The following is a 14,810-nucleotide window of genomic DNA, read 5'->3' on the forward strand; positions in this document are numbered from 1 at the left end:
GTAAGTTAAAGGCTACTTCAGATTACACTGCAATTTTGTGCTTAATAGTGTATATATATTTACTCAATGAGCTTCATGTGAACAAGAAATTTCATTTCACCCCAGTATATATGATGATCAATTACTCTGCTTTTTCTACCCCTGTAAATTTGTGTAGTTAGTGTAGGTTGATTCTTAGATCTGTGCCTGGTTCTGTAAGGGCATTGGGGTACCAGCTGCAGATGATAACTTGTAATTCCGGATGGACCTGGTGACAAAGATAGAACTGAGGCAATATGATGCAGCCTCAGAGGCTACTCAACCATAAGGAAATCCCAACCCAAAACATCACCTATTCATGTTCTCCAGAGTAACGTAATCTTTCCAGCCAGAGGTTCTATGCTCAGACTGGTTTTCAGGTCCTGATTTTTATTTTCCCCCCTGGCCGTGATAATTTCAACCATTATCATTAAGATTCTCTTACTGATTTGTGTGTCTATAATTACTGAATTTGCTTATAGTTTGTAATCTACAGTACAGCTGCCTATCATGCATTTAAATTTTAAAGATTGCTCCCATGCAGGACATTTATAGAAAGAACAAGAAGTTTTACCCAAAATAATTGAAATTGTCAGTAATGTGAATGGGTAATTGGCCAGATGGCACTTGATTCAGCCTATGCCTTGCAGCCACTACAAACCATTTTAAATATGGGCAGTTTATGGTATTGAAGTTAAACTGCAAGTCGCTGAAATCCTATTTGTATAAACTGTTTGAAAATAATGGAGTGTCCATTAATTGACAGGTTGTTTGCTCTGCTTTCTTATATTAAGTACCTCTGCGGAGAATTAAAATGTTCTAGTTAGCACGCTATATGCATCTTTGGGAAAAGATAAAGAGGAGTCCAATCATTTTTATTACAAAGCAACCATTTGACCATTGCAGGTGAGATTGCCGCCAAACACAAGTGATGATGTTGATGAGGATCCCACAGGAAACAAAGCTTTGTGGGATAGAGGTCTTCTCAATGGAGCTTCCCAAAAGGTAAGTTGATGTAGACAATTCTGTTGTCCTTTCTGGGCATACTATAAAGTGGAGCATTAACATGTGGTTATCCTAATAGAATAGTGTGACTTGTTATTTATTTGAAAGTACTTGCCGTTTTTGTATAATAAAATTTAAATTGGGAGAATAGTTATGCCCAAGGGCGATCCTAATCATGGCCATTAAATAATTGGCGGCAAGTATGTGTATATTTTCATATTTACAGTGTTCAACAGCCTTCAACAGATTCAATTTAGAATCATGCTGCTGCCCTGTAGCAAAGATGCCTCTGAAGTAGAGGCTGGGGACCTTTCTGCAGCAAGTGAATACACATGCCTCCAGATAGTTTCCTTTCCCAGGCTGTGACAGTTTCTAAATGGAGAGATGCCCACTGAGCACCTTGTGAATTCATAACACGAGTGAACACATCAGTTAGAACCACACATCAAGACCCCAAGTCTTTAAGTGTAGCTGTGTTTTGTGTCTTTGACGTTTTTCTCTTCTCATTACGTTTCTGCTTTTCATCACAAAGGATGAACACAAAGGTAGTCTACATCCCAGCGGTATCAACATTGACTTATCTAATTTTAGATAGCCCTTGTCTTCTCCCTCCTTCCCCCCTCCCCATCCCAGCTCTCCTAGTCCTACTGTCTCTGCCTCTTCCTTTCTTCCCCCCCCCACCACATCAGTTTAAAGAAGGGTCTCGACCCAAAACGTCGCCTATTCCTTCTCTCCACCGATGCAACCTCACCTGTTGAGTTTCTCCAGCATTTTTTGTCCACCTTCGATTTTTTTCAGCATCTGCAGTTCTTTCTTAAATAGATCTTAGAGAAGGCTGAACCAGGGGACAGTGGCACGAACGACCGACGGTGGCGCCCCCGGTTTCGCCCCAGTGGTGGAAATTTTCTTGTGACATACTATGTTAGCATATTAATAATAACTTATTAATATTAACGTGTTAACATCGAAAACGTAATTGTAATCACGGTACAACTAGAGAAAATAGCACGACCTTTTAGCAAAAAAAAGGCTGATTTAGGTACTCGGTCGTGAAAAGGGCATTATCTTGGTGAAATCAAAAAAGGCATGAAAAGGCACATGGCATTTATGGCAAAATCCTGGCTCTACATATGTACTTTCTACAGTTAACATGGACATGTATCAACTTCCAATCAGCAGGTTAATGCCCTCTTTAATTGTAATTTTGTTTTTCATTCAGGCTGAGATCATTGTTAATTATCACGTGGGAGAATCAGTGCTTTCGCTACAGAAAACAACATTAATTCCTGGTGGTTCAGAATCTCTTGTATATACAACACTCTCCGGGGGAATTGGGATCCTGGTCCCATTCACATCACATGAGGTAGGTTTGCATGATAATTCATCGGCTTTCTTTAGAATGGTTACTGTAATGCCTGGCTGGTGTTATATGATTTTTTTTTTTTTTCTGTAAGTGAAAACGTTTGCGAAGTGCATGCAAAAGTAATGTGTTTTTATTTGTAAGTTTAAGCAGTTTATTTGTCCATGCTTGACATCATTCTGTTGGCAGGATTTGCTAGATGGCAGTAGGGAGCAGTATCTCCTAACTAGTTTTTATTTATTCCTCCCTTAGTTATGGATGCCAAGGTCACTGATTATAGCGTTCAACTACGGTTATGCGTGAGCCTACCGTCTGGTTCAAATGTGGTCCAGTCATATTGCTAAATAAATCATAACATAATGCCAGGCCAGAAAACCATTCCTAAAATGACCCATTATCTCATTTTCTGATCTTTAAAAAAAAAAAAAAATTATTTATTTTTTAACTTGGGTGCATTTGTATATAAAATAAAGGAGAGGCATGTATAAGGAGTATGGGTGGAATCTTTTTCCCAGAAAGGAAAAATGATATAATAGAGGCCCGAGCTTTAAGGGGGCAGAGGAAAACTTTAAAGGAGATGTGCTGGGCAAGTTTTTTTTTGCACAGGGTGGTAAGTGCCAGGAATTCGCTACTGGGGTTGAGGGACATGATGGTGGCATTTAAGAGACTTGGATAGGCATATGTATTTGCGGGGAATGGGGGGATATGGATTGTGTGCTAGTTGAAAATAAATGGTTTTGGTATCATGTTCAGCAGAGACAATAGGTGCAGGAGTAGGCCCTTTGGCCCTTCGAGCCAGCACCGCCATTCACTGTGATCATGGCTGATCATCCACAATCAGTACCCCGTTCCAGCCTTCTCCCCATATCCCCTGTCTTTAAGAGCTCTATCTAACTCATTTTGGGACGAAGGGACTGTTCTTGTTCTGTTCATTGTTCTATATTCTTTCTGATTTTCCATGGTGTGATGTCAGCATGCTTCAAGATGTATTTTGTTAAGCTCCCAACCACAGCTCCACATTGGCAGCCTGAGTAAAAACTGGAAAATATAAATGTTAGAGTTTGGTATGATTGTTAAATCTGTTGAGAATGACTTCCAAACCTTGAGCACAATATCATCGACACGCCTGGTGATTGAATTGCTTCTTTCTCATTCTTTTTTGGAACTTTGGGTTTACCTCCAAATGATGCTAAAATAGCTAACGACTTAAAGGGAAGAATATTTTTACGTACAGTGAGTGTTCATTAAGCTTGTTTAACCCTTTTTAAATTATTTGGTCTATTTCTTGCATAGGACCATGATTTCTTCCAGCACCTAGAGATGCACATGAGATCAGAACATCCTCCCCTGTGTGGTCGTGACCATCTGAGTTTCCGCTGCTACTACTTCCCTGTGAAGGTGGGTGCACTTTATCTATTCTTGCTTTGTTTATTCCTTAAAGCAAAGACCGTAAGAATATCACAGGCTTATTCTGTGGGATTGACAATAAAGCAACTGATCCGTGTTTCTAAATAGCGGAGTATCTAAGCATATTTTAGTCTTTGTTGTATACTTTGCAACCAAGTGACCATACTTAAAATCTCAAATGCATGTTCCCTTTCATCTGTGTATATTTTAAGCCATTAATGGCCAACATAATTACCTGAGTTTAATATTTATCCACGAGTGAGGGGGCAGTGTCTTTGCAATTGCCAGCTGTTCCTCCTGGCATTGAAATATACTGACTCAACCAATCCAACAACTGCCTTTTGAAATCTATAATAGTGTCTGAGCAGCAGCAGTTGGATTGGTTGAGTGTCTATTTTAGTGTCGGAGCAGGAGATTACAAATCAAAGGTTTTTTTTGAAGAATAACCAAAAGAATGATAAGGCCGAAGCCATTAACATTGTATGGCATTTGATAAGGTTCTGCATAGTAAGATGCTTTGGGAGATTAGATCGCATGGGATACAGGAAGAACCAGCCGACTGCATGGAGAATTGGGTTCACGGACGGGAGCAGACAGTGGTGGTGGAGGTTGTTTTTCGGATTGAAGGACTGAAGAGACTAGCGGCATGCCTCGGGGATCAGTGCTGTTTGTGGTTATATCAAGAATGTAGACGGCATGATTAGTAAGTTTGCAAATGGCATTAAAATAGGTGGTCCTTCCTACACACTAAAATGGGTTGTATTGTAGATAACAAAGATGGTTATCAAAAATTACATCAGGATCTTGATCAGCAGGGCATGTGCAGTTGCGAGATTGCATTTTGGAAAGTTAAACCTGGGCAAGACCTTCAGTGAATGGCAGGGGTCCTAGAGGGTGATGTAGAGCAGAGGGATCTAGAAGTGCCGGTACATAGATCTTTGAATGTGGTTTCACGGGTAGATAAGGTGATCAAGAAGGCTTCAGTACATCGGCCTTTATCAGTCAGGGTATGGAGTATCGAAGTTGACATGTTATAAAAAGCTGGAGTAATTCAGTGGATCAGGCAGCATTTCTGGAGAAAAGGAATAGGTGACGTTTTGAGTTGAGGCCTTTCTTGAAAGTCAGGGACCATCCCTGAGGGGCAACCTTTTCCACACAGGGTGGTGAGTATATGGAATGCACTGCAAGAGGTGATAGTTGGGGCAGGTACTACAATAACATTTAAAAGATTGGGACATGTATACGGATAGGTATGGTTTAGAGGGATATGAGTTAAACACAACCAGGTGGGACTGGTATAGATGGGGCAACTTGGTCGTCATGGCAAATTGGGCCGAAGGGCCCATTTCTGTGTTGTATGGCTTTAACAGTGTTGAAAGTCATCCTTTTTTAAACCCAACCCAAGAACAGTAGAAAATTATCATGCTCATGATCAGGAGTCTGGAGGAATAGATACCACCACTTGCACTGTCTACAATTTTTTTACAAGTTACATAGAGTGCCTGTAGAAATAGTTCACCCATGTGTTTTGGCAGCTGCTCAGTAGTCACTGAGCTTGATCCTGTCCTCAAACATATACACTTCCAAAGGACTGTTGAGGGAGGGTGGGGATGAGGGTGAACTTGCTTATGGTATGCAGACCACAATGACACCTCTACCACTTTACTATCAGCCTGAATACACATCAGGGCCCTTGAGTGTTAATTTTCCTTTTGTATAAATACTGGAAAGCTTGTGAACAGATGGAAAAATTTAAATGGAAAATTACACTCCAAACCTTTCTCGGGTGGATTTCCGAAGGTTTATAAAACAGTGAAATCAGAAGTGCTGTTCTTCCTAGTACAGGCCTTTTGCCGGCAGGGCATTATATAATTGCCAAATGCTGACTGAAATGGGGGGGGGAAAAATCAAATGCAGAAATGATTGTCAAATTGCATAATTAAAGCAGCTATGGCAGGTATTTCGGCACAGATGCTGCTTTTAAAAAAAAGTTTCTAATAATTCCTGCTCAGATGCAGATGACCGATCTCCCTTGTATTGCTGGTCCAGATGCTTGCCCGACCATCCCCAGTTCTCCACCATAACTCTCAAGCAGCCAGGTGCATCTGATTGTTAACAAAAGAGTGACATGGTGGCGTAGTGGTAGAGTTGCTGCCTTGCAGCGGCGGAGACCCGGATTCGATCCCAACTATGTGTGCTGTCTGTACGGAGTTTGTACGTTATCCCGGTGACCGCGTGGGTTTTCTCCAAGACCATTGGTTTCCTCCCATACTCTAAAGACGTACAGTTATGTAGGTAGATTGGCTTGGTACGAGTGTAAATTGTCCGTAGTGTGTAGGAGAGTGTTAATGTGTGGGGATCGCAGGTCGGTACGGACTCGGTGGGCCGAAGGGCCTGTTTCCGCACTGCATCTCTAAACTAAACTAAAGAGCAGTGTGAAACGAAGGTAAACTGGAGATGTGGAACGAAAATTTACTATTTGCAGCTCCTTGGTTAATATAAATCCAGCAAAGAACTAATTTGTTTGAAAGGAATGGAATGTGGAAAGTGGGTTTCACCATCTTTCACCTGATGTCCATGTGTATTTCTACTGAGTCACTAATTCAAACTTTGGCTTGAATCTCTGTCCTTGTTTCATGCTTTTATTCCAAGTCAATGCCCTTCACTTGAACTGGCCTGATGAATGTGCTTCTGTTTCCTTTTCTAGAATGTAATCGATGGTGATCTTTGTGAACAGTTTAACTCTATGGATCCGATTAAACAAAAGAGTGTGGCGGAAGAGTTGGACAGAACACCAGCTGAGGTGTCCAAAAAGCTGGAAGACATCAGAACACGTTATGCATTCTAATGTGCATAGTGCACATTCATAAGTGCTGGGGGCATTGTACAATGTCAGATGGTGTTAAGAATGTTAATGGCAGCACTCTCACCATTGAAGTTTTATCCATATAGAATGGACTGTAACTGTCTCTTGTAAATATAGTTTTGTACATTAAAATTGTTTAAAGGTTTTGTTGGGTGGGAGGGGGGCATACAGGGCTGGAGGCTGGATACAATGTCTTGCAAGGGCTTTTGTGGCAGCTGTGTGATTAGCAGCCATTTTCCTAAAACAAACTTGCTTTTCAGTTGTGACTATGGTAGAATAAAATCCCTGTTTTAATAACATGGTTGTGGCTTTGTGCTGCTTCCAAACTGCTAATTAATTATTTGCACTCGGTGATTCTGATGAGGGGATAAAATTGGGGTAGTGCACATTTTGGCACTTTTGTTGATTTGTCAAATCAAGGCCTTGTTCTACAGTCAAGAAAATGATGTGTATCTGAGAAGCTCATATAATCTCTGATAATGTAATTTCATAAGGTCATACGTGATAGGAACTGAATTAGGCCATTCGGCCCATCGCGTCTACTCTGCCGAAGATCGACACAAAATGCTGGAGTAACTCAGCGGGACAGGCAGCATCTCTAGACATAAGGAATTGGTGACGTTTCGGGTCGAGTCCCTTCTGTCAGACAGAAGAATGGTCTCAACCCGAAACATCATCTCTCCAGAGATGCTGCCTGTCCTGCTGAGTTACTCCAGCATTTTGTGTCTATCTTTGATTTAAACCAGCATCTGCAATTCCTTCCTACACATTAAGTCTACAGTGCCATTCAATTCTGACTGATCTATCTCTCCCTCCAAACCCCATTCTCTTGCCTTCTCCCCATCACTCCTGACACCCGTACTAATCAAGAATCTATCTATCTCTGCCTTAAAATGTCCATTGGCTTGGCCTCTACAGCCTTCTGTGGGGAAGAATTCCACAGATTCACCACCCTCCGACTAAAGAAATTCCTTATCTTCCTAAAGGAATGTCCTTTAATTCTAAGGCTATGGCCAGTGGAAACATCCATGCTATCCAAGCCTTTCACTATTTGATACGTTTCAATGAGGTCACCCCTCATTCTTCTAATCTCCAGTGAGTACAGGCCTAGTGCCGTCAAACGCTCATATGTTAACCCACTCATTCCTGGGATCATTCTTGTGAACCTCTCCTGGACCCTCTCCAGAGCCAGCAATTCTTCCTCGGATATAGTGGCAAAAATTGCGTGCAATACTCCAAATGCGACCTGACCAGCACCTTATCGAGCCTCCGCATTACATCTGTTTTTTGTATTCTAGCCCTCTTGAAATAAATGCTAGCATTGCGTTTGCTTCCTTTACTTGCAAATTAACGTTTTGGGAATCCTGCACCAGCACTCCCACTTTTAAAATTATCTTGTTCAGATACCGCTTGTCCCTCCATTAACAATACCAGCCTCCAATCCTGGATTCTGCTTTCCTCACAATTTGGCCAAATTTTGTTCCTGATTTCTTTCCCCATTCCTGGCCTTTTTATCAAAAGCTTGGCTTCCATGCTGAGATGATTTTACTGGCCTAAATACTTGGAAAATAGGGGGACCAGAGAGAGAAGTAAGAAATGGGGAGATCAGCAATGAGCCACTGGAAGACAGTTGAGTTTGACTACCCTTGCTCTCAAACTTTGGGTGTTGGTGATTCATCAAGAATCAATTTGGGGGTAATTGTGAAGGATATAGTTCAATTCTAGAGGGGGGAAATTGGATCAAAATCCAGGTGGAGGTTCAGACTCTTGGGGAAGAAATCAACACCAGAAGTATTAGGAATGACGGACATGAAGCAAAAAATCTAAATTGGCAATAATAACTATAGCCACTGGAAGACAGTTGAGTTTGACTACCCTTGCTCTCAAACTTTGGGTGTTGGAGATTTGCCGAGAATCTCCAGAGATTTTTGTTTCTATTTTAGATTTCCAGCAGCAGCAGTTTTTTTCCCAAACCTTCAAGTCTGGTTGTCACATTTGACACAATGACTGGCTACCATTTGTTACCCAATCCCTCCCGATTTTATTTTTAAACTCGTTTTTTTTTCAATCTGAATTAACCAGTTTCAAGTGGTGTACAGGCCAAATAAAAGATGGTAGATAAAAGGCAATAGTAAGGATTCAAAACATATTCAATAGCAAAATTGCAGTTTTAAGTATATTCCTTTAGTGAAAGGATAAAATAATATATTGTAGAATGGGATGTAAACATCAATTATTGACAAATAGAGATTTAATGGTAAATAACACCAGTTACTGACAAATAGGGATTTATTAGTTAACTAAATAGCAAGCTGAACAAAAGTAGAAATTATGTGTCGGATTTTGATAGGTTTGAAAGGAAAAGCAGCACCATTGATCAGGAAAGTGATATGGGGCTCTGATAAACTTAAATAAGTTTCTAATGTGCTCGGAAATCAAAAGTAATGGAGTTATCAGACAAAATTGCTAAATAGTATACAGGATTATACAGTGCCCTCCATAATGTTTGGGACAAAGACCCTTCATTTATTTATTTGCCTCTGTACACCACAATTTGAGATTTGTAAAAATCACGTGGTTAAAGTGTACATTGTCAGATTTTATTAAAGGGTACTTTTATACATTTTGGTTTCACCATGTAGAAATTACAGCTGTGTTTATACATAGTCCCCCCCCCCCCCCCCCCCCCCCCCCCATTTCAGGGAACTACAATACAATAATACTTTATTAGCCAAGTATGCTTTGCAACATACGATCAATTTCATTTGCCAAGTCAGTCATACATATAAAAAGCAACAGAACACACAAAATACATTTTAACATAAACCTCCACTACAGTGACTCCTCCACATTCCTCACTGTTGGAAGGCGAAAAAAAAGTTCAATCTTTTCCCGCCTTTGGCCTCGAGCCTCCCGTTGGCAGGACGATCTTAATCCCATAGCCAGTGGCGTTTGGGCCCTTCGCGTCGGGGCAATCACTCCTACATCGGGGGAATCTCAACTGCCCCGCACCGAGCGATCGGAGCCTGGGTCAGGGCTTGTCGAACCTTCTGTGTCGTTGGAGTTCCCGACATCCACGGTTTCTCCCAAGACAGCGTAGCTCTTGATGGTAAAGGCCGAGGTTGCAGCAATCCCAGGCAAGGGATCGGCTCAGATGGTAAGTCCACGCCCCGCAGTCCCGAGCGAGGCCTCCAGCTCCAAGATGTTAGTCTGGAGATACGACCCGGAAAGTAATCGCATCTACAACAGGGTAAGAGATTGAAAAAAATGTTTGGGACACATGGCTTCACAGGTGTTTGTAATTGCTCAGGTATGTTTAAATGTGGGTATAAAAGAGCTCTCAGCACCTAGTCTTTCCATCACCATTTGAATCTTTTATTGCTGTTTATCAACATGAGGAACATTGTGCCAATGAAAGTCAAAGAAGCCATTATGAGCCGAGAAACAAGAATAAAACTGTTAGAGACATCAGTCAAACCTTTGGCTTACCAAAATCAACTGGAACATCATTAAGAAGAAAGAGCACTGGTGAGCTTACAAATCGCAAAGGGACTGGCAGGCCAAGGAAGATCTCTACAGCTGATGACAGAAGAATTCTCTCTATAAAAAAAATCCCCAATCACCTGTCCGGCAGATCAGAAACACTCTTCAGGAGTCAGGTGTGGCTTTATCAATGACCATTATCCACAGAAGACTTCATGAACAGAAATACAGAGGCTATACTGCAAGATGCAAACCACTGGTTAGCCGCAAAAATTGGATGGCTGGGTTACAGTTTGCCAAGAAGTACTTAAAAGAGCAACCACAGTTTTGGAAAAAGGTGTGGACAGATGAGCCGAAGATTAACATATCAGAGTGATGGCAAGAGCAAAGTATGGAGGAGAGAAGGAACTGCCCAAGATCCAAAACATACCACCTCATCTGTGAAACACGGTGGTGGGGGTGTTATGGCCTGGGCTGCTGAAGGTACTGGCACACATATCTTCATTGATGATACAACTGCTGATGGTAGTAGCATAATGAATTCTGAAATGTATAGACACATCCTATCTGCTCAAGTTCAAACAAATGCCTCAAAATTCATTGGCCAGCCGTTCATTCTACAACAAGACAATGATCCCAAACATATTGTTAAAGCAAAGGAGTTTTTCAAAGCTACAAAATGGTCAATTCTTGAGTGGCCAAGTCAATCACCTGATCTGAACCCAATGGAGCATGATTTTTATATGCTGAAGAGAAAACTGAAGGGGACCAGCCCCCAAAATAAGCATAAGCTAAAGATGACTGCAATACAGACCTGGCAGAACATCACCAGAGAAGACATCCAGCAAGTGGCGATGTCCATGAATCGCAGACTTCAAGCAGCCATTGCATGCAAAGGATATGTAACAAAATACTAAACAAGACTACTTTCATTTGCATGACATTGCTGTGTCCCAAACATTATGATGCCCCTGAGATGGGGTCTACGTATAAACACAACAATAATTTCTACATGGTGAAACCAAAATGTATACAAATGACCTTTATTAAAATCTGACTGTGCACTTTAACCACATTTATTTCTATTACAAATATCAAATTGTGGAGTACAGAGGCAAATAAATAAATGATGGGTCTTTGTCCCAAACACTATGGAGGCACCAATAGTTCCAACAATAGTTTTGATTATCTGTTCAACGATTGCAAAGGGGAATTAGTTGTCTGCAGGATCACTTGAGAGATTTTTTGTGTGAGAGAGAGAGAGAGAGAGAGAGAGAGAGGGTTTTATTGTCATATGTCCTGAAACGGAACAATAAAATTCTTACTTGCAGCAGCACAACAGATATGTAAACACAGTACTCTGTAAACGCCATTATAAACATCAACAAAAAGTTCAGTTCATACGCACAAGAAATAATAGTGCAAACACAAAAACAATGTCCCCATGTCTCTGGATTGAAGCTTATTTGGAGGTTGCAGTGTTTAACAGCATGATGGTTGCAGGGAAGAAGCTGCTTCTGAACTTGGATGTTACAGTTTTCAGGCTCCTATATCTTCTTCCTGATGGCAGGAATGAAATTAGAGTGTGGCCAGGGTGGTGTGGGTTTTTGATGAAGATGGCTGCCTTTTTAAGGCTGTGACTCCTGTAGATCACTTTGATGGTGGGGAGGTCGGTACCCGTAATGGGCTGGTCAGTCTTCACCACTTCTTGCAGTCGTCTTCTTTTCTGGGCGTTTGAGTAGCCGAACCAGGCCATGATGCAACCAATCAATATGCTCTCTACTGTACACCTGTAGAAGTCCAAGAGGCTATTTGTTGACATAACGAATCTCCTCATCTAAGGAAGTAAAGGCATTAATGGGCTTTCTTTATAATTGCATCATTGTGCTGGAACCAGGACAGATCTTCAGAGACATGCACCTCCAGGAATTTGAAGCTTTTGACTCTTCACCACCATCCCGTCGATGAAGATAGGTTTGTGGATCCTCTCTTCCTTTTCCAAAGTCAACAATCAGTTCCTTGAAGATAGACACAAAAAGCCGGAGTAACTCAGCAGGCCGTGCAGTACCTCTGGAAAGAAGAAATGGGTGATGTTTCGAGTCGAGATCCTTTCTCAGACTTGGTTTTACCGATGTTGAAAGGAAGGTTGTTCTGTTCAGTCGATCAATCTCCTTCCTTTACTCTGATGCATCATCAACTGTAATTTGTCCAACAATGGTTGTGTCATTAGTGGATATGAAGATGTATTTGGAATTGCATTTGGCTACACAGTCGTGAGTATAGAGTGATAAGCAGCAGGCCGGGCACGCAGCCCTGAGGTGCTCCCGTGCTGATGGTTATCAAGAAGGAAGTGTTGCTGATGATTCGTACTGATTGTGATTAAGAAGTCAAAGATCCAGTTGCAGAGAGATGCACAGTGATCCAATTCCGTATGCTTCGGAACAAATTTGGAGGGGATGACTGATGAATACTGAGCTGTAGTCCATGGGCAACAGCCTGACATATGTGTTTTTATTGTCCAAGAGGTCCAGTGCAGGATGGCGAGCCAGTGAGATCACATCCTCCATTGACTGTTGTGGTAGTTGGCATATTGTAGTTGTTCTTGTTGAGGTAAGAGTTGATATGCACCACAACCAACCTCTCAGCTTAATATTTTAGATGATTGAGTTAAATGGCTTTAATCTGGCAAGGTATCCCCTTTTTGATTTGATAACTTAGTACAAATGCCAATGCACCGAAATACAGTATGCACGGTTTTGGAAAGATGAGATAGAAAGAAATTCTCATACAATGTACTTTCTTTATCGGAATTTTTTTTAAAGGAAGCTACAAGATTAAAGAAGAAACATAGAAACATAGAAAAATAGGTGCAGGAGTAGGCCATTCAGCTCTTCGAGCCAGCACTGCTATTCAACATGATCGTGGCATATCCCTTGATTTCTTTAGCCCGAAGAACTAAATCTAACTCTCTCTTGAAAACATCAAGTGAATTGGCCTCCACTGCCTTCTGTGACAGAGAATTCCACAGCTTCACAACTCTCTGGGTGAATAAGTTTTTCCTCATCTCAGTCCTAATTGGCCTACCCCTTATTCTTAAACTGTGAACCCTGGTTCCCAACATCAGGAACTTTTTTTCCTGCATCTAGCCTGTTCAATCCTTTAATCATTTTATGTTTCTATGAGATCCGCTCTCATCCTTTTAAATTCCAGTGAATAGAAGCCCAGTCGACCCATTCTTTCATCATATGTCAGTCCTGCCATCCCGGGAATTAACCTGGTGAAGCTACTCTGCACTCCCTCAATAGCAATAATGCTCTTGCTCAAATTAGGAGACCAAAATTGCACACATTACACCAGGTGCGGTCTCACCAAGGCCCTGCACAACTAAACTCAAATCCTCTCGCAATGAAGGCCAACATGCCATTAGCTTTCTTCACTGCCTGCTGTTCCTGCATGCTTGATTGATGAACAAGCATACGCAGGTCTCGTTGCACCTCCTCTTTTCTTAAATTCTGATAATAATCTGCCTTCCTGTTCTTGCCACCAAAGTGGATCACCTCACATTTATCCGTATTATACTGCATCTGCCATGCATTTGCCCACTCACCCAACCAATCCAAGTCACCCTGCAGCATCATAGCATCCTCATCGCAGCTCACACTGCCACCCAGCTTTGTGTCATCCGCAAACTTAGAGATGTCACATTTAATTCCCTCGTCTAAATCGTTAAGATATATTGTAAATAGCTGGGATCCCAGCACCGAGCCTTGCAGCGCCCCACTAGTCACTGGCTCTGAAAAGGACCTACTTAATTCCTACTCTTTGCTTCCTGTGTGCCAACCAGTTCTCCACCCATGTCAATACCCTACCCCCAATACCATGTGCTCTAATTGTGCACACTGATCTCTTGTGTGGGATCTTGTCAAAGGCTTTTTGAAAGTCCAGATACACCACATCTACTGGCTCTCCCTTATCCATTCTACTTGTTACATCATCAAAAAATTCCAGAAGATTAGTCAAGCATGATTTCCCCTTCATAAATCCATGCTGACTTTGACTGATTCTGTCACTGCTTTCCAAATGCGCTGTTATAACATCTTTAATAATCGACTCAAGCATCTTCCCCCGATGTAAGGCTAATTGGTCTATAATTCCCCGTTTTCTCTCTCCCTCCATTCTTAAAAAGTGTAGACTGCCCTCCAGTCCACAGGAGCTGATCAAGAAGTTGGCTCTATCTTTCAACTTCCCTCTCTGGACGTTCTAAAGCATTTTGAAATGAATTAATTCTTTTTTGTCAAGCAGTCTCTTGTGATGTTGGAAGCATAGTGGTCAAAATTGCATGCAGCAAGCTCCCAATATGATAATGGCAGCATTTGAGACAGAAGCAAGGCGATAAATAATTTATTGCAGGTATATTTTGTAATGGAGGCCACACCTGAAATACTGAATCACCCTATCCAAGGAAAAATATGCTTGTGATAAAGTTATGATATGAAAGTTCACCAGACACCCATCAGCCTGTGTGTAAAAAAAACTGTGCCGCACAGCGCCTTTAAACTTTGCCTCTCTCATGTTAAAACTATACCCTCTAGACTTTGATATTTCCACCTGGGAAAAAAGTTCTGACTGTTTACACTTTCTATGCCGCTCAATTTTATACACTTTTATCAG

At 41.5% G+C, this 14,810-nt stretch overlaps 1 protein-coding gene across 1 annotated transcript in view; it reads left to right on the forward strand.

The window, feature by feature from the left end:
• sf3b3 (splicing factor 3b subunit 3) overlaps positions 1–6,953 on the forward strand; it is a 41,608-nt gene extending 34,655 nt beyond the window's left edge. Inside the window, exons 24-27 of the mRNA XM_033036008.1 lie at positions 925–1,023; positions 2,243–2,386; positions 3,677–3,781; positions 6,498–6,953. Coding sequence (XP_032891899.1) covers positions 925–1,023; positions 2,243–2,386; positions 3,677–3,781; positions 6,498–6,638 — 489 coding nt within the window. The 3' untranslated portion in view covers positions 6,639–6,953. The remainder of the gene's footprint in view (positions 1–924; positions 1,024–2,242; positions 2,387–3,676; positions 3,782–6,497) is intronic.
• The last annotated feature ends 7,857 nt before the right edge of the window (positions 6,954–14,810 follow it).

The sequence above is a fragment of the Amblyraja radiata genome, chromosome 17, assembly GCF_010909765.2.
Source record: "Amblyraja radiata isolate CabotCenter1 chromosome 17, sAmbRad1.1.pri, whole genome shotgun sequence".
Classification (NCBI taxonomy): Eukaryota; Metazoa; Chordata; class Chondrichthyes; order Rajiformes; family Rajidae; genus Amblyraja; species Amblyraja radiata.